This window comes from Trachurus japonicus, chromosome 22 (genome assembly GCF_045865225.1).
Source record: "Trachurus japonicus isolate A0001 chromosome 22, Traja_1.0".
NCBI lineage: Eukaryota > Metazoa > Chordata > Actinopteri > Carangiformes > Carangidae > Trachurus > Trachurus japonicus.
Genome location: NC_140928.1, coordinates 21,801,394 through 21,828,894, shown reverse-complemented (window position 1 = coordinate 21,828,894; position 27,501 = coordinate 21,801,394). Strand labels below are relative to the sequence as shown.

The following is a 27,501-nucleotide window of genomic DNA, read 5'->3' as shown; positions in this document are numbered from 1 at the left end:
TCCTTCCTGTGAAGTCATACCAGTTCGATCTGGTACGAGTTCACGGGTCGGAAGTTACGAGTGGCCGTTATAGGGAACTTTCACAGACAACAGGACGGTAAAAACACGAGCTACGGGTTACCTGGAACGCTACCAAGTCGTAGTTGTGACTTGAAGCTGTAACTTACGGTTTCAAAAGCCTGCCTTGAACACAGCATTAGCCGAAACGGCCGTGCCGCTGTTATCTGCTTTAACTAAATGTTTCTGATAGAAGACAGTAGCGTTTTGGTAGATTTGGTGTATTGTGTCACACTATTCTTGTATTCTTTTGAAAATTTGTGTTTACAATGTGTGATTTTGAGAAGGCAAGGCAAGGCAATTTTATTTGTATAGCCCGTTTTTACTAACAGTTTGTCTCAAAGGGCTTTACATGGCATCACAACATCCTCTGCCCTTAGACCCTCACATCCACTGAGGAAAAACTCCATAGAAAACCCTTTTAACAGGGAAAAATTGCAGGGAGGGAGAGCTGGCCAGCTTAATGGGGGGACTGGATGGCAGACAGGTTCATGGGAAGGGAGGGCAGTCCGGGCTAACAGCAGGGGCAAGGGCAATTTTTGGCAATTGTGTGTCATGTTTGGAAAAAGTGTTAGGTACTGAAAAACGAATATTTAGGCACTCGTTACGTCCAGTTTTAGTTTCTTTAGCCTTACAATGCATAATTGTAACTATATTAGACAATAGTTGATTATGTTTTTGAGAAATACAATTTGCAGGTTTTATGAATTATCATTACTGAGGATAATTTCCCCCCATAATTTGCTGAAACTACTGCTAAATTCAAGAGAACAGCATCTACTGACTGGTGTTAATGGTTCATGTAAACTTGTAAAGACTTGACCTTGGTCACAGAATCACACCTTTTATAAACAAATGTGCAGGAGCTACTGGCCAGATACAGTGCAGGGCAGTGCATTTTAACCAGAGCGTCTAGTGCCCTCAGTATAATAGCTTTGTTTTACAGCTTGACTAATCATTGACAACCTCTCTTGGTGCAGTAAAGATAACTACAGGATGGACGTGGTAAATACACAAACAAACCCGGCCAAGTGTGCTTCAGGTAAGATTACACGACAGGAGCTCCCTGGCGGGGTTTGTTCCAAGACAACTGATAACTTTCATGTTTCTATGCAAAACATGAAAACACTAAGGTAGCCTGGGGCGTTTACACATTATATAAGCGTCTAAGCTTCTCCGCTATCACTTGCTGATCTACCTAACCTCTATACTGCACTGCAGATTTTCTCTTTCAAGCCAGTGAGGTAAGATTTTCAGAAACTATTTGAAATAATTTTGAATTCACAATTTAGCAGATTGTAGTTTACACGTGTGTTGTCCCAGTGAGAAAGACTTTAAAAGAACGGTCCTTTTGTCATACAGAAGAGCGATATGAAAACTTTTGACAATTTAAATTCACAATAACTTTTTCTACTATGGGAAGAATGTACCATTCAAATATTTTATATTGGACCACAGCATTTAACTTTGATTGATATTTGTGTTAAAATGTGTCTAAAAGACCAAAGGAAAACCAAAGTATTGTAGTGAGCAAAACAAATGCTTCCACAACGTGTCAGGGAGGAGTGTAAAAATAATATGACTAATGTGATCTAGCTGAAAACAAAACACTTAACCCTTAAACAGGCAGGAGTGGAAAATAAGTTGCAAAAAATAATTTAATGTTATCACTCATCTCTTTAGGCCCTAAGAAAAATATTTCAAAATTCAAAATATATATATATTCAATATTTTGGATTTTATGAGTTGTATCTCCCGGGATACGTTGCCCTATTAAGGTATAAAAAGAGCCCAAATAATAAACATATTAATGCTCATTTTGATGAAGATAAGTTATACATTGTTATATTCCTTGGTCATTTACATTACACATAGACCTTTTAAAGTTGATTTTATTAATTTTTTCCAATCCAACTTTGTAATCTCATTAGAAAGCAGTCTCATAAAGAAGTGACACGCCACTGCTGCTACTCCATAAAAAAGATCCTAGTGGAAACACTGTTTTATAGTGAAGACAGGCAACAAACTTTTGTATGTTTTTAAGTCTGCATAAGGGAGAAATTAAAAAATAATATTTTTGCATTTACCTTTAGAGAGACAGAATTTTATGTTTGTATTTCGCACTAATCTTAAATTAACTCATAATAACATTTTATTCTAACATTTTGCACATGGGAATGGCAGAAGATGGCAAAATACTTGCTTGTTTTGTGCACATAGTTCGGAAAAGACTGAAAAACAAAAAGACCTGGGGCCTCATTTATCATTGTGGATACACGCTTTTTTACACGCTCTTTCCCCCATTTTGTGCGTACGCACTTTTCTCCGCCTAATTTGGGATCTATCAAACCAAAACTTGTCGGGAGTAAGTGCAAAAATTTACGACCAGTCCGACCATGGCGTACCGGCATTTACACACTTTTTGAAGACAGGAGGAATGGCGACGCCGCTGCAGAGTCAGAGAACTGCAGTATGCGAGGGAGAGACACGCGGAACACTGTTTGAAGTAGCAAGTGGTGGTGATGATGACGCCCCCCCCCACACCACCACCACCACCGCACACGTGTTGACGTCGGCACTTTACATGAAAAGCACAGCGACTCAGATTTTTCCCCTGTGCATTTACATTAGTTTGCTCCTAAATACTGGCTTTATAAAAACGAATTTCGGGTTTTGATATCATATTGATATTTTTTCCCTTGCATGTAGGCTACACCTCTTCCACAACCCGTCTGTCCAGTCTGGAAAATAATTACTGCGACGTGCGTGTGTTACGTAGCCAGACTGGACACACACAAGCAAGCAGCAAGCACAATAATGTCGGAGCAAATCAAAGCAAATGAGAAAACATGATCGATATTTTTTTTTTTTTTTTTATTTTTTACAAAAATGGGTGTAAAACATCATTTTAGGAAGCACAGACTGTTACTTCAATGTTTGTTTGTTTTGCCTTTTTTTTAATATATACAGCACAAATGAAAATCAAATCTTCCCATTCACGGAAGTTCCTTCAGGGCCTCGTTGTCTCAAAGTAGTACTGACTGGCAGTGGAAACCCTGCTTTAAATTATTATGACATAGCCTAGTCTAAAATAAGGGGCAGAATAAATATGATCTTCTTCTCAGTGCTTTCAGATCAGTGTGCGCTGCTGCCGATTTGTTTTTAAACTTGGATGTTTGATCCTTGTCGGACGTCACACATAGCTAATCTGACTGATAGCAACCGTGTATCCACAGAGAAATTCCCTCTGTTTCTCAATTAACGTGCCTGTGTTATTCACCGTCTTCCACTGACGTCATTGCCACGTTTCAGAGTGCACATGGCTACTTAATATGCACGTAACTGTGCTCTTCTAAATATGCGGTTGTATGGGGCCGTTTAGGGGGCTGGGTATGAGTCTCTCATCCACGCTTTCGTCAGGTCCTGTGATCTATCAAGGGAAATACCGTGCAGCCGTGTGTACGCGGAGTTTGATAGATCTGAAAAGAGTGTATATTTTTTCCCGTCAGGTTTTGCTTTCCGTCGTACTGAAAATTTAAGAGGACTTTTACACGCTCTTTGATAAATGAGGCCCCTGGATTAATCAGTGGGTCCAATAATGTAAGACAGGAAATAAACAAGCTGGCTTATGGAACTGTGCATAAAGTCCATTTGCAGTCAAATTGTTTTTCATCAACAAAAATTTGTTACACAGATCTTCATTGGGTATCCCCCCCCCCACCACTTTACATAATACTGTGACTATGATATCGGAGTTATTTCGTAACAAATCGTGAATTGACTATTTGTTACACCCCTAACTAGCCTACATACATACCACCAGTTATTATTTATTTTTAGCTATTTATAGTCTGTATTTATTGTTGGGTTGTGTGTGACTGGTTCTGTGACAGCAGTTGACCACATCCTTTCTTTTCCCATAAAATGACCTAGCCGAGATGCCCTGCTTGAAAATAAATATATTTATTTAAAGCAGAAGTAAGTGATATATTTGTGTTAATATAAGTCTTAAATAGTTATATCTTCCGACAGCAATCACTTACATAGAGTGTTTGGACCGAAACACGGGTCTGTCAGTCCCTCTGCTCTGCTCTGAGCCGAGGAGAAAACATTTATCGTATCCTACAGTTTTTATCCAATGAGGAGAGAGAACGGCATGCAGGGCTGTGTGTGCAGCCAAGGGACGCCGTGAATGTGGCGACGTAGGGACGAGGACTGTTATGGTGCGTTCAGACCCTCGTGTTTTTCCGACATGTGAAGTTGTATCAGTTTGATCTGGTACGAGTTCACGGGTCAGAAGTTACGAGTGGCCGTTATAGTGACTTTCACAGGTAAAACAGGTCGGAAAAACACGAGTGGGTTGCCTGGAACGCTACAAAGTCGTAAGTTGTGACTTGAAGCTGTAATTTACGATTTCAAAAGCGTGCCTCGAACGCAGCATTAGCGAAAACGACCGGATCACTTCTGCTTTAAGTAAAATACAGTTATCCTGTTGTAATGGGCAAAGCTGTGCATGATAATATCTGGTACTGCAGTAATTATTAGCATGCCTTCCAGTTTGAAACAACATTTTGAATAATGAACATTGACCAAATTTCTACCCCTAATCTGGCAACGTATCATTTCAAAAGCTGCTAAGTAACACCACAAACACAGTTGGAACATTTTTTCTTCATGAGAATGTTTAGACAACTGTTCTAATTCATTTTAGGAATTTATACTGTTGTTTTATTGAAAATAAGTATGTTTAATATGATTAGTTCCACGGAAGGAAGCAGGTTCTCCACCACTGGCAGCCATGATGTTTTCAGATCAGGCTGACGAAACGATGAAAGATAGCCTGAACCAAATCATATCATCTAGATGCTAATACCAGACAAGACTTTTGATAAATGCAAACTTCATTAGTGAAAACCTCCCAGCACACCCCCTACAGGATGTTAAAGTGGGTGTATCTCCTGGTGCACGTTGGCTGTATAACTTATTATTATGTTATTTATGGCTGACTAAAGAAGATGGTTGCAAAAACAAAGGGACTTACACACCTGCTAATGCATTTTCTTGATTCATGAAGCTAGTATACTTACTACAGGTACACAAGTTAAAAACAATCACAGTACAGCTAGGCGACACAAAAACAACAACTCAAGCATTTTAAAGGAGAAATACACTGACTGAGACAGTTAGTGTCTCTTAGAACTTACATGCAAAATTTTTCACAAATATCAAGGTAGTTCTTCTTTTACCTACTTGACAACAAACGTACTTAGTGTCTCTTTTAGGACTTGCATGCAAATCCCTCATGAATATCAAAGTAGTTTTTCTTTTCCTTAACAGAGTCCAAACATAACCACGACAATGCCTCCTCCCGGTGTGTGCCTGAACATCTTGGGGGCTCGTAATAAGCAGGATGGTTATGGGAGTGTTGCCAATCCTGAGAAATTCTTAAACCAAGACTACCAGCAGCTTAAACAGTACTGTCTCACACAAAGACTAAGGTACATTGATGACATGTTCCCACCTGCCAGAAGATCTATAGGTGAAGCGTTGCCCCCACAAATCTTGTCACAAGTTGTGTGGCTGAGACCAAATGTGAGTGTGAGATATTTATCTTTGTCTTTGTTGTATATTGTATTTTTGAAATGTACTTTAGTATTTCATTGCTATTTATTTATGTAACGGGGTGTTCCCACCAAACGCGATGAACGCGATTGAATCGCGCGTCAAATGAAATCGCGTCGCGCTAGACACTCCAGTTTTGACGCTGGTTCAATATGCAAAAAACGCCTCGTCGCGGCATCGCGTCGCGCGACGAGCCCGCCCAAACAACAACATTTCTCCCACTATTTCATTCTCTGGCTGAGATAACCACCGTCGCTGCACTGTTCCTGTCCCTGTACACACAGCGGTGTGGGTCTCTGGCTGCAGGAGGAGGAGGAGGAGACGGCTCCGTGAACTACTGTGTGACTGACCGCCTGTTGAGTGCTTTGGGACGTGCTCGCAGCGCCCGCTGGTTGAAAACAGCAGTGATAACGGGCTTTCAGGTCCGAATCTCCAAATCAGAAACGTTTGTAACAGCACCGGAAAAGCAACAGTGAAGAGCTGTGGCTTTGCAGCAGCTAATGGGGATCTGAATAATAAACTAAACTAAACCAGAAAACTTCTAATATTGTCAATAGACTCGCTCTGACTAAACTGCCAAGGGAACACCAGTACGTCCGTACGTCAGCACGTTGGTGACGATCTCAAACCTGATAGGCTGTCGCGGCGCGTCTTCACGCGAATTCGCCGCAAAAGTTCTATGAGCGATGAAGCGTCATCGCGCCGGGCGACGCGATGGAGGCGATTTTTCGCGGCCAACGCGTCCATCGCGTCCATCGCATCGCCCGGCGCGATGACGCGACTAATCGCGTGTTTGCATTGACTTTACATGTAATCTCGACGCGCGATGAAGCGTCATCGCGTTTGGTGGGAACACCCCGTAACGCACTTTGGTCCATCTAGGTTGTTTGTGCTATATATACAGTAATGTAAATGTTCTTGACCTAGAGATGACTTCGACCTATCTATTTAATTTTTAGAAAATTGCTCCTAATGCATCCTTCGTACTTGATGGTGTCTCCAGATTTGACTTCGGTCAAGGAATACTCAGTAGGAAAATGTCTGTATTCAAAATGTTTTACTGTTTACTGTTAAATGTCCGTCTGATATCTCAATATACATGATTTTCTTCAGAAAATTGCTGGTTTCTTGCATCTATCGGAGCTCTGACTTTCCAGAATCAAATCTTCGGGCAGGTTGTTCCTCTTGGACAAACATTTGATGAAAACTACAGTGGGCTGTTTCACTTCAGGGTAAATGCACGCGCGCGCGAGCACACACGCGCACCACACAAGTTATTATCTTTTTGTCATATTTACACTCAGAGACACAGTGCTCTCCGTCTTCTAGTGTTTCTCACCTGTGTTTTATTGTCCCACCTCACCTCATGTATTATGACCTTATGTTTTCCCATTGTCCTTTGTTGGTTTGTCTACATTCTTGTTCCTGTGTTCATCCTGTTCTTTTGGGTTCCCTCTAAGTTAATGAACCTTTTTCTTTGTTTCACCATACCGTTTCCTAAGTCTCCATCTGCATGTTGGATCCTGTTCTAAACCTGCACCTTAACAGAACAAACCAGCACAAGATACGGGAACCTCAAACTAAGACAGGAATTAGAGTCATTATGTGGGCTACAATAACTGAGTATAGTATATATTCGTTATAGGCATTATCTCTTGTTTTTTTTGACATTTCTTCTTGACAGTTCTGGAGGTTTGGAAGATGGGTGGATGTCGTCATTGATGACAAGCTACCAACGATCAATGACCAACTAATCTTTGTCCACTCAAAAGACCGAAATGAGTTCTGGCCTGCTTTGCTGGAGAAGGCTTATGCCAAGTATGACAGGAAAATAACATTGTTTCTCAGACTTAAAACAGTTTTCACTTATTTGTGGATTATAACAACTACAACTCAATATCTCTTCTGCTTGTGTCAGGGTGTGTGGTTCCTATGCCGACATGAATCTTGGTACTCCAGCAGAGGCTATGTTGGATTTCACTGGTGGTGTCCACATGAGCATCCAATTGCAAAACCCTCCTTCAAACTTATGGGAGCTGCTATTCAGAGCTGGCAGATGTAGCTCACTGATGGGATGTAGTACAGCTCAGGGGGTATGTAATATGAAACTACATAAACCCAATAGTGAAGAGATAAAGTTATCTCCCAGCTGGTAATAAATACTCAGAATTCTGAACTTGACAGTCAGAAGTCAGAGATTAAAGTGGTAATTGTTAAAAATCCTCTTCTATATCTGTCAAATGCTCAGTGATGATAAATATTTTTGGCTTGTAGGAGACCTCTGAAAACCATGTTTTACCAAATGGACTGGTCCAAGGCCATGCTTACACTATCACAAGTGTCAAACAGGTGAAGAATTACACTTCAAACAATACATTTTGAATTTGAATTTAATACCACTAATCTGATATTGATTATGAAAGCTGTTGCTGCCACAGTGACAAGATTTATTTGCATGTTTATATTTACATAATGATTGGACAGCTGATGTCCCGAGGGCAAGTTGTGAACCTGGTGCGTCTGTGGAATCCATGGAGCCATGGAGAATGGAAAGGGGACTGGAGTGATAAGTAAGAAATAGGTCTATAGATTTGCTGTTGCAGAAATATTGATAATATTTTCTAGGGATTAAATTATTTAAAAACATAAACACAAAAACATTTAATTTACTTGTTAAAAATAGTCTTCTCCAAGAATGTCTTCTCTTGGTTTTATCTAAATTGGTGAGTGAAGTCAGTAAGTCTTGCCTTAAAGCCCCCCTCCCGCGACCCTTTTTGGTCCAGTTTGCGTCTGCCATTGGTTCACAGCAATTTGAAGGCAGAAAAACTCAGAAATGCAATTTTGCACTTCCTTTTCTGCTGATATGTCCTCTAACACAAGAAAAATGCCACAGGAACATGTGAAAAGCACGAAAAACACGATTTTCATGGGAGGGGGTCTTTAAATGAGAATACCAGTCATTTTTGACCTATAAATCGTTGTCCTGATGGTCACACACCCAGTATTGGGGGGAGCAAAAAACGCGACTAAAATTGACGCAGGCAAACCGGAGTTACACCATGGCTAGATGGCGCTAGCAATAGCGACAACGCTAACCTATAGGGGCAATTTTTTCAACCACAATAAACACTCAAAAAACAATCAAATATCTATGGTACATGACTCGAATCCTAATGAGACACTACTTAACTAGTGAACAGTATAAACAGTATAAACTTTGTGTTTTTGCATCTAATCACTCACCTCAGACAGCCTAACTCTGAAATGTCCTGGAAAGACATTACTATCCGATCACAGAGCGCCTGCTCTCCCCACCACAGAAACAAACACTTTTTCCTTGTTGTGATGATTTCTTTACAAAAATAAACGGTCAGAGATAGTATGGACATTACCACTGCACTGCTCGTCCGTTAGAAAATAGTGAGATAAAAAAACATATGCGCTGACACCACAAAATGGAACATTGTAAGGGGGAGGGACTTTCAGACCTCAGGGACATTACAATTGAAAATGAATGATACAATATTGTCTCTTCTCTTGCTTAAACTATTAATTGTCTTCAAGGTCACCTCTGTGGCAAACAGTGAGCCCTCAGGATTGTGAGATGTGTCTTGCAGTGGATGATGATGGAGAGTTTTGGTAAGCACACCAAGTCACAATGTAGAAATCTCCTCTAACCATCAGAGCCTTCTCTAGCTATCTTACATCTAGAACTCATTTTTATGATACTTATAGGATACAATTAATTTACAGTTCAGATTTCACATGGGTTTAAATGAAGGTGTCATGTCATCATCCATGTGTAATAGACAAAACAGAGACTGTAGGGTTGTGTGATGGAAAACTACAGGTACAGTTGTCTGTCATCCGCATAGCAGTAATATATGAAGACATGCAGGTAGAAAATTAGAAGATAGGTTACCAATACTCATCCTAGAGGCATGTCTGTATGATGTTGTTGTCAAGACAGATCAGTAGTACATTAGGGCCTGTAAAGTGAGGCAAGGTGGTTACAAATGTATCATAGGCTGCTGATAAGTCCAGCAGGATAAGAACTGAAGTCTGACCTTTAACTGTCTTTGTCAAGTATAATGTTTCAGTTTTTTTGCATCACATAATAGAAAATAATAACAATTGTGTGTCATCTAACTTTTGTTTTAACAGGATGGCTGTGCAAGACTTCTGTAAGTTCTACGAAGATCTTGACATCTGCTGCGTGACTCCAGACTTCCTTGATCCAAACTCTGCTAAATGGAACACCTCCACTTATGAGGGCAGATGGGTTGCAGGAACCACAGCTGGAGGATGCATGAACAACCGTGGTACTTTATAATTGAATAGAATATCTTACCAATAAAACATGGTGGTTGATCAATCATTCCACAATCTCCGAGCTTCCTGGTTATTGCTTTACTGTTCCACTGTAGGAGGAACTGATTTCAACAAATGATACTATTACAACGTGACAAGTGAAAAGATGTGCTGATTAACAATTCTTTAATTACCTTTTGATGTTAAAAAGGTGGTTGTCATTATTTGCTGCCTGCAGCTATGACAGTCATGTTGGCAAATGCAGGTATAGGTACAAGCAACATTCAAACACAGAATTACAAGTTCACCCATCCTGCGTCCTCAGGGTTGCTAGTCTGTTAAATATAAACCCCATAATGCAAAATGGATGAGCAGTGATGTGATAAGACAGGACATCACTGTAACATGGTTTTACACAGCATCTTATCTTGCATGAACCAGTGGTACACTTCATACAAGCCAGACAGACAGTTAAAGTGGCAATAAAAAGAACTCACACAAGTCACAATGTTATGTAATACACAACTTCAACCTATTCAACTTGGCATGTTATATAATACACACTAAATGAACAAATCACAGTAGTAGATTTGGTAATGGATATTTTTAGATCAGTTTTGAGTTGATGAGACTGAGGTTCATGTTTTTTTCTTTTTTTCACACAAACTTTGTTTCTTTCTTTGTCTACCAGAAAGTTTCTGGACTAATCCACAGTATCGCATCAAGATTGAATGTCAACATTCAGAGAGTGATGAAGAGAAAAACATCTTGGTGTCTCTAATGCAAAAGCCTGACAAGAGAAAGCGACACCTGGTTCAGAATCTCCACATTGGATTCTACGTGTTTGAAGTAAGCATAGCTCTATTGAGTCTGTCATAGTGTGTGGATATGACAAGCATTGTATTAGATAAGTGGTCGAGGCAGATGGGCTCCTAGCCAGTCTCAAGGTCTCTGCCTCTTTAGAGAAAGTATTTTTCCTGCTACTTTCCTGCCAAATTTTTTGTTTGATTATATTATTATACCTCCTTGAAGAATTTGTAAGATGTCGGCATCGGTCCCTGGTTGCAACTTGCAAGTACACCAAATTCTATAGAAGTTAAAAGTTACAGTAACATTAACAGTAAAATCTTTGAAGGTTATATAAAGACTGGCTAAGATGGCATGTTTCTGATGTGTAAGTGTGTTTGCATGATATTTATGGGAAATTTGACAACTACTAACTTAATTACTTGCCTTCTTTCCCCAACATGAACTCACCGCCTGATGATTTCCTTCAAGGTGACAGAACAAGTAAGAAACAATTCTCTCACTGCTCACAATACCGATTTGTCATCCACACTGTTTATTGTAAATTATATAACGTGAAAAGAATGGATATTTACAATTTATTTACAATTGATTGCAGTACAAGACACAGAAGGGGAAGTTCCCAGCCTCTTTCTTCAACACCCGCTCACCAGTGGCCCAAACAAAAACCTACGTGAATGCCCGTGATGTGGTGGAGTTCCTGCACCTAAAACCTGCTGAATACCTGATTGTGCCATCCACATTCAACGCCAACGAGACAGCCTCCTTCCTCTTGACCATCCACTCCAAAGCAGAGACCCATGGCTAGTAAGTACACACTCTATTTTCTTAATGTTTGTTGTCTGTATAATCGGCATGGCATATGACGCTATATGTAATGTCTTTGGATCTTTCCCCAAAGTGAGAACTCTGGACACTATAATCAGGAACCAGTTCAAAGGGTGAGCAAGATCTGACATCACATTAGTGTTTTTTCTCATTATTTTTGCATTTATTTCGAATAGTGTTGTATGTTCTAAACTACTAAATATCTCTTATATACATATGTTTTGCCATTTTCATTTCCTATAGTGCAAAATATCTTACACTAAATGTCTTTGTTATGTTTGCTCTGTTCCCAGATCAAGCTGGTCTCAAATACAGAGGAAGATGACAATAAAAGGATTGTTTTCAGCCAGTACTCAGACAAGGTAAGTTCTCACTAACCTGTTTTACTCTGAGTTTATTCACGACTTGAAATCTTCAGTTTAAAGCTGCACAAAGCAGTATTTCATATTATGAACATGTGGAAATGGGTCAGGTCCAACATGTAATGTTCATGTGTTGTATAGTTTGCACTGAACCCTTGATAATTAAAAAAAAATGAGAAAAAAAAAATCATATTTTAAAATCTTTCTCATTCTTTTTATACTGTTTTCCTGTCATTGCTAGTATGATGAGGTGGACGCGGATCAGCTGCAAAAGCTTCTAAATGAAAAAATCTTGAAAGGTTTGGACAGTAAAAAATCACCATCAGACTAAAGAGTTTTTTCTTCATATGCTTTCATATATTCTCATATGGGGGGTTGAGTTACTAATGATATGTTTTCTGTTTAATTTAGGAGACCTGAAATCTGGAGGCTTCAGCATCGATGCCTCACGCAGCATGGTTGCTCTGATGGATGTATCCTGTACATGAACAAAATTCATTCAAAACACTGCAGTTTAATGATTTTGAATATCATCTTACGCAGTAGTTATATTTACTTTAAAGTCCCCCTCCCGCGACCCTTTTTGGTTATTTCAAATCCAGCAGCTCATTAGCAATGCACCTCTGGAGGGTGGGCGGAGACTGCGCTGCTCTGCACCCGCCCAGCCACCCCCCCCCCCGCTGACAGCTGGACATTGTACAATTACATATTCAGCGCGTTTAGCGTAAAACTGCACACTGGGATGTGATCTCAGACTGGAATATAGTCCTTGCTCACGATGCAAGCTGCTCTACCAGGTGAGCTATACCTGTTTTACTGTCAAACCTTTCACCTCTGAGCCAGATGCAGAGCGGGGCGGGAGCTTGTAGCACTAGTGCCCTCCCCTGGAGTTGTGACATGTCAACTCCAGTCTCCCTGAAATGGCCAGTTTGCGTCTGCCATTGGTTCACAGCAATTTGAAGGCAGAAAAACTCAGAAATGCAATTTTGCTCTTCCTTTTCTGCTGCTATGCCCTCTAACACAAGAAAAATGCCACAGGAACATGTGAAAAGCACAAAAAACACGATTTTCATGGGAGGGGGTCTTTACAGGCTGGTCGCACTGGACGTGGAACCAAAGCGCAGCGCCTTGGAGCGGAGGCAGTTTCAGATCGGCGCACATGTTAACCGGTCTGCCTGGTCGCACATCTCGCGCTGTGGAGCGCAGTGCGCGCGCGGCGCGCCTGCAGCGCTTCAGATCGGTTCATTTCTATTTTTCACGCGAGCAGCGAGCGCCGAGAGTGCCGTCTGTCAAGCTGGATAGACCAGATCGTACCAGACAGGAAGTCGGGCACAGAAAAGGCGAGAGAATCCGGTCAATTTTCAAAATAAAATAATTAAATGATTATTAACTAAGTTGTTGCTTGTCCATACATATTTGACCGTTGCGTCTGCACATGAGACACACACACACAGGAGAAGTACGCTCCCAGTGCGATCACCCAAGCGCCCGAGAAGCCGCGCGCAGTGCACGCGCGCAGCTTCCACGTGCAGTGCGACCAAGGGGTTAAACATACTGTAGAGCCTGTGTGTCTGAAAACAATGCCAAATGTGTCAGATGCGTGTAGCTTTGTTGCCTTAATGTTGAGTTAAAAAGACATCAATCACTGGCAAACTCAACAGTGAGGAGTTTCTCCGTCTGTGGAGAAAGGTTGTCGCATACAAGGTAAATAGATCTAAGTCCTTGTTAAACAAGCCATACAAATGTTTAGAGTTATTTACATGCAACAGAGTGCTCCAACTGGTCATTATTTGTGTTTTCTGTTGCCAGGACATTTTCTTCAAAACAGATGTTTCACGGACTGGGACACTGTCACTGAGTGAACTCAGGAATGCATTTGTGGCCTCAGGTAAACCATCTTTGAATTCTTTTAAAACAAAAACAAGCTACACCTGAATGTTTACCCTACAATGTGTATTTTTCAGGAATCAATGTCAGCGATGACATGCTGAATCTGATGGCTCTGCGCTACGGGGCCTCCTCTGGACACATGACACTGGAGAGTTTCATCAGTCTCATCCTTCGCATGGACTGCATGCTCAGTAAGTCAAGTCATGCAAGACTGGTTCACGATACTGTAGGTCAGAGTAGTAAGTAAGTACAAGTAAAAGTACAAGTTCAAATATTGTTTACTACAGTATTGGGTGATATAGGTTATTTTACAATTTGTTTGTTGCTCACCAGAAATCTTCATACAGCTGTCTGATGGGAAATCAATGAATCTCCAACAGTCAGAGGTAATAAAACACTGTCATTATTCATAGTTACAACTTCTGACAACCTCAGCGTTAATGTTTTCTTGGTTAATAATCTCTCTCTTTCTTTTATTTTGTTTCCAGTGGCTGTATGTTTCATTGTACACCTAACCTGAAAGGTACAAGGACATACAATGTGCACACAGTGGATTTGAGAGGAAAAAAGAAGAAAAAATGCTTTTCTTTCCATTGTGGAACTCCATAATCAACACATAGAAAAAAGAAAATATATTTCTCTGTGAATGAGCCATTTTACCATGAATATGTGGGTATGATATCATAGCTCAACTGACACTAGTGTGAAAAAATAACCAGTGTTTAAATGTGAAACTTTTTTTGTATTATTAGCAGAATCATAATGTGATCAATCTTGTCAAAATTAATACGTACAGTACAAACATAATTCAGACCTTATTGCATGGCACAACTGTTCTTCATGTTTTAAATGAAAATAATAAAATTGTGTAAAAGGTCTCCTCAACTGTCCGGGGCCTAGGTAGGTGGTCTGATTTTTTTTTTTTTTTTTTTGTCAATAATTCCCAGAAAACAACCTGATAAAACATACCTACGCCAACTCTGGATTTACTGTAAACAAAGGTTGAATATTCGTATACATCAGATTTAGACAAACAATGCATCAAGGCTTGTTGCTGTACCACAGATGTTTTGAACATACATTTGTGCTGCACATCTGCCCTCATGTGGCTGAACACAGTTCCAGATCCAACCAGGAAATCTTACTGACGTAGGCTACATGCAGTTACACTCAACAACCTCAGGATGTTAGAGTCCGGCTGTTTCGACCTGCTGATCTGCTGGAGACTGATACAAACAAAATACACTAAGTAGAACAAAAAGTTGCCATGCAAACTGATGCACAAATACTTTTTTTTTTCAAAATTAACACGTGCATTGCACTGGATTACTGTAATAGAATCTCCCTGCTTGAGTTTAAGAACCATGACTTGTGTTGTGTACATTTTCTCCCTGTGTTTTCCCTTCAAACACATGGTGGTGAAGTGAGATTAACCGGAACTGCAGCTTTGGCTTTAGGTGTGTGACTGTGTGTATCTGTCCGTCTGTCAGTGTGTATTAGACTTGTAACAACCATGCAGCTTTTAAAAGGGTCCTGAGTGTGTAATTACCTCCTACCTGATGCATGCTGGGATACGTACCACCCACCACACAGACTTGTGAAAAACACAAAAACTGAATGAATCTTCATTACATAAATTAGCATGTATGAACTGGCAATTCACATGTTTGTCGCATGAATTAATGGAACTTCCCCAATGACAGATCAGTACATGTTACAGTATGACATGCACAGACAATAGTGTTAAACTTAACCTTGCAAGCAGCCAGTACGGTTCATGTGACACTTCCAACCAGCAAAGCATGTTTTTATGAATATCCATATCTTCATTGAAGCTTAAGGGTGTGTTCTATTCATCTCCCACTCTCTGTGTCTCTTATTGTGTGTGTGTGTGTGTGTGTGTGTGTGTGTGTGTGTGTGTGTGTGTGTGTGTGTGTGTATGCAGGTTTTTTTGTTTTTTTTTGTCTCAGCCTGCCTGCAGGCATAGGGCTGCTGCACCAGGTAAAAGCTCTAGAGCAGCTAGAGTTTCATAACTTAACATCCCACGTAGACAGTAGTGGCCTCCGGCGTCTGCAGCAGCTATATAATACATGAAGCTTTTTCATTCAGTCCTGCTCGACCTTCCAGATTCAACAAGCTCTCTTGTCAGCGAGGTAAGATTAAGGTCATCATATGTCAGTAATATTCAACAAGTTAAATTACACTTTCACTTACACTTAGACAACTTGTAGAATTGTACTGTTTGGTTCTGAGTCTTTCATTGGGAATTGATGTTACAATTGAGACACTGCAAATTGCTGTTCACTGGAATTGGGTTGAATTCTATTACTTATTATCGCATTGTGTTAATTTGATATTTGCCATGGGAAAAAAATTAAATTAACGTTGTGTGAACGTTAAAGCCTTGCATGATTGTATTTATTGTATAACTGTAAACCTGCAAAAACTGAATAAACACACAGCAGCTAGATTGCACTGTTATTAGCATATTGAATGTATACTATGACTGTGAAATGTTTAGCTCACATCTGCATGGTAGCCAAAGTGAGACAGTCTGTCACTGCATCATAAAGAATAACAAGAAGCAACTTACAAAGCAATAAATTGTCAAAATCCATGCATTTTCTTATTCAATACATTAGAGGATAAAAGCAAAGATCTTTAAATGCAGTAAGATTAATCAAAACTGCTATACTGGTATGTGATCCATGCAACCATTCACCTGGTTTTAAAGGAGGTCAAAGCTGCAGGGGTAATAATCTGTTGGGACTTGTTCAAGATCTGTGTTTCTCAGTAACTTAATGCTGCTCCTCCATGTTAAGTATGCATTGTGGGACCAGAGGGTGGTCTGAAACTTGGGAGCAGTAGCCCAACCTGCTGGAAATGTTTGATATTACTTTCCTGTCCGGACATGTCGAAAGTGGAGATGAACTTGTCCTAAGCAGTTCCTCTGCACCAGGCATTTATCTCTTTTATTGAATGGAGAAAGTTCAGAAATTGCAGGAGCAATCTTCTACTCTATTCTAAAAGTTGCAAATTATTAGGAACATTGTTGAAATTATGCATTTGATTTGTGGGTAATAAAGGATCAAATATTAAGCTTGCTTAGGCCTATGTGAAAATATGTGTTAAAACGAATACCTTGTAATCATTTTTTTCCTTTTTTTTTCTGAACAAAGCTCAACCACTGCAGCAATGCCTCCCCCGGGTGTGTGTATGAACATCGTCAATGCACGTCATCAGAAAAATGGCTTTGGGACCTACGAAAACCCTGAGAAGTTCCTAAAACAAGACTACCAGCAGATGAAAAGCTACCTTCTAAACCGTCGCGTAAGGTTCGTCGATGGTATGTTCCCCCCTGACAGGAAAACCATTGGCCGAGGAATACTGGGCCCCTCAGACATGGAAAGAATCATCTGGCGGAGACCACACGTGAGTATTGGTGGTTTAAAAGAAGGGATCCCATATAACACTAAAATTTTATAGTCTCAATCAAAGGCGCTGCAATGACAGTCTAACTGCTTGGTTTATTAGCTGGTGTGTATTATATTACTACTTAAAGCAGAAGTAAGTGGTCCGGTTGTTTTCGCTAATGCTGCGTTCCAGGCAGGCTTTTGAAATCGTAAATTACAGCTTCAAGTCACAACTTACGACTTTGTAGCGTTCCAGGCAACCCACTCGTGTTTTTCCGACCTGTTTTACCTGTGAAAGTCACTATAACGGCCACTCGTAACTTCCGACCGGTGAACTCGTACCAGATCGAACTGGTACGACTTCACGGTCGGAAAAATACGAGTTTCCTTGAACGCACCATAACAGTCCTCGTCCCTACGTCGCCACATTCACGGCGTCCCTTGGCTGCACACACAGCCCTGCATGCCGTTCTCTCTCCTCATTGGATAAAAACTGTAGGATACGATAAATGTTTTCTCCTCGGCTCAGAGCAGAGCAGAGTGACTGACAGACCCGTGTTTCGGTTCAAACACTCTATGTAAGTGATTGCTTTCGGAAGATATAACTATTTAAGACTTATATTAACACAAATATATCACTTACTTCTGCTTTAACTAATCGCAAAGTGACACAGTAACCATGCTCACAAAATCTGTTGTCAAAGACAAACCAATACAGTTTTAGTCTATCACTGTGTTGTTTTCTGACAATTGTTTTAACAAGTTTTGTGTCAACAATCTTTCTGTTTCAGGAACTTGTTTCCAATCCATGTTTTGTTGTCGATGGGGTCTCCAGATTTGACTTTGGTCAAGGAGTTGTTGGTAGGGAAATTGCTGTGCTATAAAAATACATTTTTCAGCAATACCATTAAGAGAAACAGACAACAAGTCCACAAACCTCCTCTGTCAAAGGTGTGAAGGCTTCACCTCCATCCTTCAACCACTGTCTCTGCAGATGGGCCTTTTTTCTCACAATGCTAATAAAATGATGCTCATATTAAGGATGTAAGGATGTAAAAAAAATCCACATAGCCCATACCTTCATCTGTTATCTTGAGACAGTGCTCCCTTGACTGCAATAGCAGTCTTTAAGTGCAAAAACTTTATACACTTTTTACTGTCATGTCTGCATGACATACTGTTTCAATAATTCAATTATCCTTATCTACTCAGGGGACTGCTGGTTTCTTGCATCTATTGGAGCACTGACTTTCCAGGATTTCATATTTGAACGAGTTGTCCCTCAAGACCAAAATTTTGATGATGAGTACTGTGGGCTGTTCCATTTCAGGGTAAACTTCGCATTACCAGCAGTAATTGTCCAAATGTGGATTATGGAAAGTTATGTTTCTGTAAGCCTCTTTATATTCCCCCCTCTCTGTTTAGTTTTGGAGGTTTGGAAGGTGGGTGGAAGTCATCATTGATGACAAGCTACCAACAATCAATGGCAATCTAATCTTTGTCCACTCCAAAGACCCAAATGAATTCTGGCCTGCTTTACTAGAGAAAGCCTACGCCAAGTATGTACAACTACATATATATCAGTCATAAATGTATGTATATGGATACATGATCTTATTTTCAGAATGTGTGAAAGTGATTTCACACCAATTGTCCCTATTACAGGGTGTGTGGTTCCTATGTAGACATGAATGCTGGAACTCCTTCAGAGGCTTTGGTGGACTTCACTGGTGGTGTTCACATGAATGTTAAGCTGGAAAATCCTCATCCAAAACTGTGGGAGCTGATGAGCAGAGCTGCCCAATCCCAATCCCTGATGGGTTGTGGTACACATCCGGGGGTAAGAATGATTATACCGGACAAAACCACAAGCTTCTTTTTGCTTTTACTTTCAAAATAATATTCATGTTAAATGGTCAATGCTAGTTTACCTTACAACTACAAAGTCTGTTTTGTTATATCTAAGATGGACGTTGATTTCTAGCTGCCAGCATTTTCACGTGTCCTAACAGTCCTAAATTTAGACACCCACATTCATGCATTATGCAAAGAAAGACCAGATAATTCCAGGCACTGTGAACTGAACATCAACGTAAATGGCAGCAGTGCCTGCCATGGCTCAATATCTAAGATCTAATATATAGAGTATTTTGGGATTTATATTATGATCTCTTAACTCTTATATAAATACAAAGATATAATGGAAGTAAAACATATACTCAAACCAAGTAGTCTTATTGTAATTTACTAGAATGAAAAATTATGATCACTGAGACTGACTGAGATTGACATTAATCTCTAAAAGTCTTGGCATTATAAGTCTTTTATACAGGGGGAAAAAGATTTCGTGATAGAACATGTTCCTTACATAAGAGCTACTCCCCTGAAAAAGGGCTAGAGGCTATGCCGTCTATGACAGTCTTGACCTTTAAATAATGAAAGGGTGGGGTGTTGATATGTGAGAACTATTACTGATATGTGAGAACTATTAATGCAGTGGATGCACCAGTTCAGTTATATTTAATTATGTAATTTTGACATAAATTACTGGTTTTATGAAATGTCTTGTGTGTTCATGTCATCAGCTTGGTTTACTGGTAAAGATGGGAAAAGCAGATGTTGATACGGAATTGAAAATAACCAATAAGAGTTCAAAATTAGCTGTAGCCATAAACTTTTTAAACCTTATCTAAACTGAAATATTCTTAACCACAAGTCTTACATGTCGCAAACATCCCTCCTCTGCCTTTTTTTGGACTGGGAATTCAATTATGGAATAAATTACTGGCAAGATGGCTACAAGTTAATAGCCTACCACATGTAAGATTTGGGTTTGATTACCAACTGATATCATGCAGCAAAGCACGTAAAGCACACCAAAAAGTAGCTTCACTCATGTACAGTATGGTGCACTTTATGAAAGAGTGCTCAATGGTTGACAATACCGTAGCTACATCTCTTTCATGCAGGCATCACTTCATTCATTTTTATCAAAGATACTTCAATAATTGTTAATTCATTAAATAGTGAGAGAGAGACAAAGAGAGAGAAATAGAAAAGCTGGGAGAGAGAGGATCACATGCAGAATTTGGCACAGGCTGGATTTAAACCTGTGCCTTTCTGTTAAGGCCCTTCTTTTGACCAGATTATCCCCTGAAATACTCCATTGATAGAGGGATTGTGTGCTCTGCATTGGCTTGTGTTTGAATGTGGACAACATGAAAACAGACCAACTTGTTTGCCACTATATCCATCTTTAAAATTTTGTATGTATAATCTTGAAATTTGTATATTATGTGTTACACACGACAGAGACTCCTTGCAATTACAGTAAACATATCTCTATCTTGTAGGCGACATCTGAAAACACTGTACTACCCAATGGAATTGTCCAAGGACATGCCTATACTGTCACGGGTGTGAGACAGGTGAAATAATTTTCTTCAAAGAAATGGCAACATAGATAATTCAGTGATTTGTGTAAATAACACTTGTTCTCTCTTGATTGATTAATGGTCAGGTGATGAGTCGTGGGCAACCTGTAAACCTGGTGCGTTTGTGGAACCCATGGGGTCAAAGAGAGTGGAATGGAGACTGGAGTGATGAGTAAGATTTACTAAGACTCAGATGTTTCATGTAAACAACGTATCAAGTTCATTAACACTTATTATTGAATAATGTGTTGTTGAAAAGGTATAACGACGTACTTGTCACCTTATAGATGTTTGAAAGAGAACATATACAAGTTTAATGAACAGCTAATACATTTTTAACAGAATATTTAAAAACCAGAATTTTCGATTTCTTAACACTTTTTCAGCTTCATGCCGTACCATGGTCACTATGGTAGTACAACTACAGTGTGATCAGTTGGCCACTCAGTAGCTCTGTTATATACTACATTTGGGTTACCTATCTTATGGCAGTTGTCTGAAAATACAAAATGGGGTTGACCATTAAAACTTTGCTCAAAATATGCCAAGGTAACTGACATTGTTTTCGTCACTCATGGCATAAGGTCTTGCAATGCAAAATATGTTGTGTTGTTTTATCATAGTTAAATGGCATTTTAATCAAGGGGAAGGTACGGTAAGTACTGAAGTATCCCCTGGCTTCTTATTTTTCTTCTTTTTCAATGTCAATGTCTCTGAAGGTCACCATTTTGGCAAACTGTGAGTCCTGAAGAACGTAATCTATGCCTTGACGTGGGTGATGATGGGGAGTTTTGGTAAGCATTTAGGAATCATAGTTAATTTCATTTTTAAAAATGATGATTCATGGTAAATTGAAATTCAGACTGATGGTTTCAATTTTTCATCACAACCAAGATTACACCAATACATACTGTATCTAAATTAAAGTTGTATTTTGACAGGATGACACTGCAAGATTTCTGCAAGTTCTACTCAGATCTTGACATCTGCACCCTGTGTCCTGACTTCCTTGATGGAAGTTCCTCTTGCCATTGGAAGACTTCCTACTATGAGGGCAGATGGGTTGCAGGAATCACTGCTGGTGGATGCATGAACAACCGAGGTACTCCCTGTCCTTTACAAAAACCTAAACTAATAAATAAGAAACTTTACATTAAAAACTGAAATTGTAGATGTTACAGCACATGACAAATATGAGCTACAGTGTGTGAGACACCAAAAAGACTGAATAAAAATTGTACCTGGCACCTTTCAGAAATCTTAGTTTAACTTGATTTAATGATCATCATTTTTTTTTTTAAATCTATAATTATTCCAGTGCCACACACCAGGCAACGTTTCAGAGAAAGAAGAATGTGGAAAGAATTTCTGATTTCTCTGACTTATATTATATAATATTAATGTTACTGTTCATCCAATTTCCCATCAGGAGCATCAATGTGATGCCTGGCTGTTTGTTTAGTCTGTTCTCTTTTTACAGTAAGTTTATCTTTTCTACTAAAGTAGACTTTTTATCCACTTTCATCTGACTTGGTCTTCTCTTCACTCTCTCTTCTGTTCTCCAGGGACCTTCTGGACCAATCCACAGTATCGCGTCACAATTGATGAATTACGCAGTGAATGTTCTCAGACACAGGGTGGAGACAACATGTTGGTGTCTCTCATGCAAAAGCCTGACAAGAGGAACAGACGTCTGGTCCAAAATCTCCACATTGGATTCTCAATATTTGAGGTACCACCCTTTTTCCTTCAACTTTTTTGTTGCTGTGCCACATTGGGGTGTCTTATAAATATTTCATGCAAAGACATGGGAAGTAGTTGTTAAATAATTTTAAGAGAAGATGAAACCATTCTGTATGCCCATGTGTCAGTATGTTGAATATACTTGAATTTAAAAGTTAACTACAATAAGTACTTTCCAAGTAGGCTTAGAGTACATTTTTACACTGTGCTTTTTGATTATATTGTACTTGAATTTCGGTAAATACTGTACACCTGCTGTACACCTGCTTATTCATGGTATGAATTGCATTTGTGGTATTTAATTTATATGTCATGTTATGATTTTACTTGAACTAATTTTGTTCCGTCTTCAACATGAACTCATTTTCCTCTGATTTCATCCAAGGTGACAGATGAGGTAAGAAACATTTTAAGTTTACACTGTTTATCTCTATAGGGGATTGAGATAAGCTGCTAGACATAAAACATGTCTTTATCTCTGCCATCTCAGTACAAAGGTGAGAAAGGGAAGTTCTCAGAAGAGTTCTTCACCAGAAACCAACCCGTTGCCCAAACTCAAAGCTACGTCAATGCACGTGAGGTGATGCTGTTACTTATACTGAAGCCTGGTGAATACCTGATTGTGCCATCCACCTTCAAACCAAATGAGACAGCCTCCTTCATCCTGACCATCCTGTCCAAGGCAGAGACGCATGTCCAGTAAGTTACAAAAAAAAACTCTAATTGGCTTTTCGAAATGTGTTAATGACAGTTGCACTTATTCTACTAGATATCACTAAGACACATCACATTTACCTGAAAAGGATTGCACTGTGTAATGAGTTGATTGCAGTTTCTAAGTCCTGCATTGTTTGTGGTATAAGCATTACCTTTGTTGGTCTCATCAAAGATGCCTTTAAACCACTCCAAGCTTCTACTGTAACGTCCATTCTTTACTATCTTTCCTCTGCAGAACAAACAATTGAGACAATTTGTTGTTCACATAACATCCGATTCATAAATGAACAAGGTGATTGTTCCCTGTAGGTTTAACCATGGCCTAAGTTAGTAGGTCAATCTAGTACATAGATACCTTTTATTGTTACTTAACAGGAGTTGCATTTCTTTTGTTTCACATTGCCGCACCTGCCTACCTAATGTGACAAACACAGATTAGTAGGTATTGAGCCAATGTGTGCACTTGAACCAAACTTTCATTATCTCTCCAGCTATTTGGTGCTCTAGACATCAAAGCAACTTAACATGGGTTACGCCCCAAAGTAATGCATTGATGCTTCTTGTTTTGTCTCTCAGTGAGAATTCTGGTGGCCATCACCATGCACATAGTGAAGATCATCACCATAATGAACTGGTATGCAATTAAAATGTATTGTGAACTGAATAACTATTTGTCTTGCTATTTTGTTTTATGTTGGTTACTGTATCGATTACCCTGATAGTGTGTGATCTTACTTTTCAGCCACTTTCACCAACTTCTACGGAGGGAGAAGATGAAAAAACACTGGATTTGTTCCGTCAACACGCTGACAAGGTAATTTGTCTTAAAGCAAGATCTTAACATTCAAGGGATTATGGTTATAAACAGTATTTCCTTATTAGAAATTAGCTGAAAGTATCTGTAACACTTTCCACAGTGCAGTTTCAGTTACACCGATCTACAGCCCACTAACATAAACTAGACTCCAAGAGGGTACTGATGGCTAAGAGATACCCACAATGTTGTCATAGTATAACATGCTATTAATCCCCCAATATACAAAATTAGCCATGAAAGATGATAATGTTAGTCAATGCAAGTCTGACATTTCCTTTCATTTCCAGTATGAGGAGGTGGATGCTGAGCAGCTCCAGAAGATTCTGAATGATGTGATCCTGAAAGGTTTGGACTGTAAAACTGTAAAACATATTAATAAAGCCATGCGACATTGCTATGTTTCTCGATTTGGCTAAATTGAGTGTTCTTTCAATTTTTCTTTAGGAGACTTGAAGTCTGGAGGATTCAGCATTGATGCCTGTCGCAGCATGATTGCTCTGATGGATGTATCCACTTTTTCTCTGTCTTACCTGCAAATTAGCATGTGGTTAAGTATCATACAGTGCTGCTGATGTACCATCAGGAGCAGGAAAACTACCACCTCTGAAAGTTAGGCTGAGCAGTTACATGTATCATTTCAATCATTTTTTGTGTGCATGACCATGTCATGTTTGCAAAATGAGAGCCAGCAACAACATCAACATTTATTGGTAAGGGTGTAGCTGTTTGTTTTGGCACTGCTTTCCTTTCTTGTCTTGGCATGCCACTTGTCCCCATGCTAAAACCTGCTTGCCCTTTTGCTGGTATGATTAGATTTTATAGACATGAGAACACAAGAGGAGATTTAATAACTTAATGACTGATTACAGACATCAGTCACCGGGAAACTAAATGGTGATGAATTCCTGCGTATGTGGAGGAAAGTCAGCGCTTACATGGTAAAAGGATACATACATACAAGTGAAGATTCATTATTTTATAATAAAACATATTATGATTTGTTGCTTCCACTCTGATTACAATTTTACAGAGTTACAACTTGAGTAAGATCACAGTAATTTTCCTGATCATGATTTGTGCGTTGTTGCTGTGTTGAGCTTTGATTTTCACATACTGTAACTTTCTTTACCCAGGACATCTTCTACCGCACTGATGTTTCAAAAACTGGCACACTATCACTGAGCGAACTCAGGAATGCAGTCATGACTAGAGGTAGACTATCAACCAGGTCCCTGGACATTAGTATCTAATCTAATCAAAGGTGCAAAGAAACAGAAAATACAGAAGTTAGATACCAAAGATATAAAGATATAATCATGATATAAAGCAAAGCTATGAAACCAGGTACCAGATAAATGGCACACACCAATGGTGATGAAGTATAAGATGTGAATTTAAAATCATACTACATAATACAATGTCAAAAAAAGAGAGTGATATAATTTAAAAATTGGACTTGTGCTATAGATTTGGAATAGTCATGCAACTGTATCATGTTCATGTGGGGCTTCCTTCAACAGAGGGGAAATCTCTTTTTGGTTGAACCTGAAATGTAGACCCATGTAGACATTTCTGTAAATGGCTAAAAAAAACTCATTGGCCATTGAATATTATGTTGTATGTTAATCAACAACTACAACATACATGTAGGGAAACATTTAACATTTAAGAAAAAGCTGTGGCTGGTGGCCAGCAACCACATAAACAACAAGAAAGCAATCAGTTCTGTGTCTTAACATGAACAGGCTGTTCTCATGGGAAACACAATATGGTTTCTGGAAATAACTAGACAGGTTTGACAACAAGGAATGCAATGCATGCAATATCTTGTGTCTGTTATTAATACATGTAAATGTCAACTTTGTTACTTGGTAAGAGTTTATTGACCTTGCTCCAAACCTTTCATTTGAAGACTGGACCTACAACATGCTCATCATCCGTCATCTGCATCATAATTATGTTGTCATCATCATTTTCTTTTGTACTTGACAAATTCACACGCAAACATCAACAAAGGGTGTGTTTGGACTTCATAGTCAGAAAAACACAGTTATTAACAGTAATCATGGTTGCTCGGTTTCAGTGAACCAAAGAGCTACTGTACGACAGTTTGGTACTGTACTGTCACAACTTTGAGAAACAAAATAATTATTTGCGGGTGAAGTAGTGATAAAAATAATAATCAGTTGCTAAAATAAGGTCTTATCTAAATTCTTGTCCTGTTTGGTTGTTTCCCAGGAAAGAAGATCAGTGATGACATGCTGAATCTGATGGCTCTGCGCTACGGGGGGTCCTCTGGAAACATCTCATTGGAAAATTTCATCAGTTTAGTCCTGCGCTTTGACTGCATGATCCGTGAGTAAATCTGCACGTCAACTGTCATTATAAACAATGCCTCATTCTGAGGTGTATATTTGGTTGCTCTTTTTTGTGTGAGAGATGCTCCTCCTCTGACATTTTAAAAGATATCTTAAAAAGACAATTAAAACAACATGTCCTGTCCCTGGAGTAATAAGAATTTGTGTCTTTCTCAATAGAAATCTTCAGCCAGTTGTCCGACGGGATGACCATGGCTCTTCGCGAAAAGGAGGTAATAAAAGCTTTTCAGTGCTGTGATGATTTCTTGAAATATGCAGGCAGATGATAGCTGAAAACCTTCTTAACCAACAACTGTTATTTGCAAATATTCACAGACATTGTTTCAGATGCAGTTCCCGTACATTTGCAGCTTTCTGTGATGAAACAATTATGATTTGAATCATATCTACTGTACATGTTGGCTGAAACACATGAATAATCTATTCCCTCTTTATTTTACAGTGGTTGTACCTTTCAATGTACACTTAACCAGAGAGAGGATCACCTGCAGGATTCCTTTGGAACTGCACCAATAAATACAAAACATTAGGAACTGCATGGTTTCAAACTATGGGGCTTTTACTTAATTCTACTGCAAAGCATAGAAGACCAGAGGGACAGACATACTCAGTGTAGCAGACATTGGCTGGTGGACATTTAAAGTGGGTTACTGTATTTTCTGTTTTACTGTGAAGTGGGAATAAGCTTTTCTTTTACCATAGACTTTGGCACATGAGGATGAAACCTGCTGACTTTTGGCGATCCTTCTTCTAGTGATGATTTTGAGTGTAGGTTCTTGGTAACTATTGAACTGGTTGAAATGGAATATATACATTCATGTCAGAATCAGTCAGGATGAATGGCGATCGCTTTGATTATCCCTTCTCAGATTTACTTGTCAAGTGCTTATTTGCAGTATTCTTAGGTGCTAAACTAAGATGGTGACCATGGTGAACCTTATACTTGCCAAATATCAGCATGCTACTGTAGCATTAACATTTTCCTTAAAGCATCACATTAAAGCATGCAGCCTTCAAGTGTGTTTATCAGCCAGGTGATATACTATATTTTACACTTGAGTGGGTTAGGTGTTTTAGGTCAGGATGAGGTTTTATTTTTTCTTACACGTTTATGGTATTCAC

At 39.3% G+C, this 27,501-nt stretch overlaps 2 protein-coding genes across 2 annotated transcripts; both read left to right on the top strand.

Annotated features, from left to right (window-relative positions):
* Window positions 1-1,244: 1,244 nt before the first annotated feature.
* On the top strand, window positions 1,245-14,481 carry LOC146964015 (calpain-1 catalytic subunit-like). The gene is made up of 22 exons (XM_085767141.1): window positions 1,245-1,301; window positions 5,395-5,649; window positions 6,639-6,708; window positions 6,793-6,911; window positions 7,364-7,497; window positions 7,598-7,772; window positions 7,954-8,028; window positions 8,164-8,249; window positions 9,244-9,318; window positions 9,844-10,001; window positions 10,682-10,839; window positions 11,269-11,280; window positions 11,396-11,604; window positions 11,699-11,738; window positions 11,919-11,987; window positions 12,229-12,286; window positions 12,399-12,460; window positions 13,623-13,691; window positions 13,797-13,875; window positions 13,952-14,068; window positions 14,211-14,263; window positions 14,366-14,481. Exons 2-22 carry the CDS (start codon window positions 5,416-5,418, stop codon window positions 14,390-14,392), a joined length of 2,079 nt encoding a protein of 692 aa, XP_085623267.1. The 5' UTR covers window positions 1,245-1,301; window positions 5,395-5,415; the 3' UTR covers window positions 14,393-14,481.
* A 1,386-nt stretch (window positions 14,482-15,867) lies between these two features.
* Window positions 15,868-27,170, top strand: LOC146964014 (calpain-1 catalytic subunit-like). Its single transcript, XM_085767139.1, has 21 exons — window positions 15,868-16,030; window positions 17,057-17,309; window positions 18,082-18,151; window positions 18,503-18,621; window positions 18,716-18,849; window positions 18,956-19,130; window positions 20,644-20,718; window positions 20,811-20,896; window positions 21,444-21,518; window positions 21,666-21,826; window positions 22,290-22,471; window positions 22,961-23,166; window positions 23,761-23,818; window positions 23,927-23,998; window positions 24,289-24,346; window positions 24,446-24,507; window positions 24,871-24,939; window positions 25,135-25,213; window positions 26,240-26,356; window positions 26,539-26,591; window positions 26,822-27,170. The coding sequence occupies exons 2-21, from the start codon at window positions 17,073-17,075 to the stop codon at window positions 26,846-26,848; spliced, it is 2,115 nt and encodes a 704-aa protein (XP_085623265.1). The 5' UTR covers window positions 15,868-16,030; window positions 17,057-17,072; the 3' UTR covers window positions 26,849-27,170.
* The last annotated feature ends 331 nt before the right edge of the window (window positions 27,171-27,501 follow it).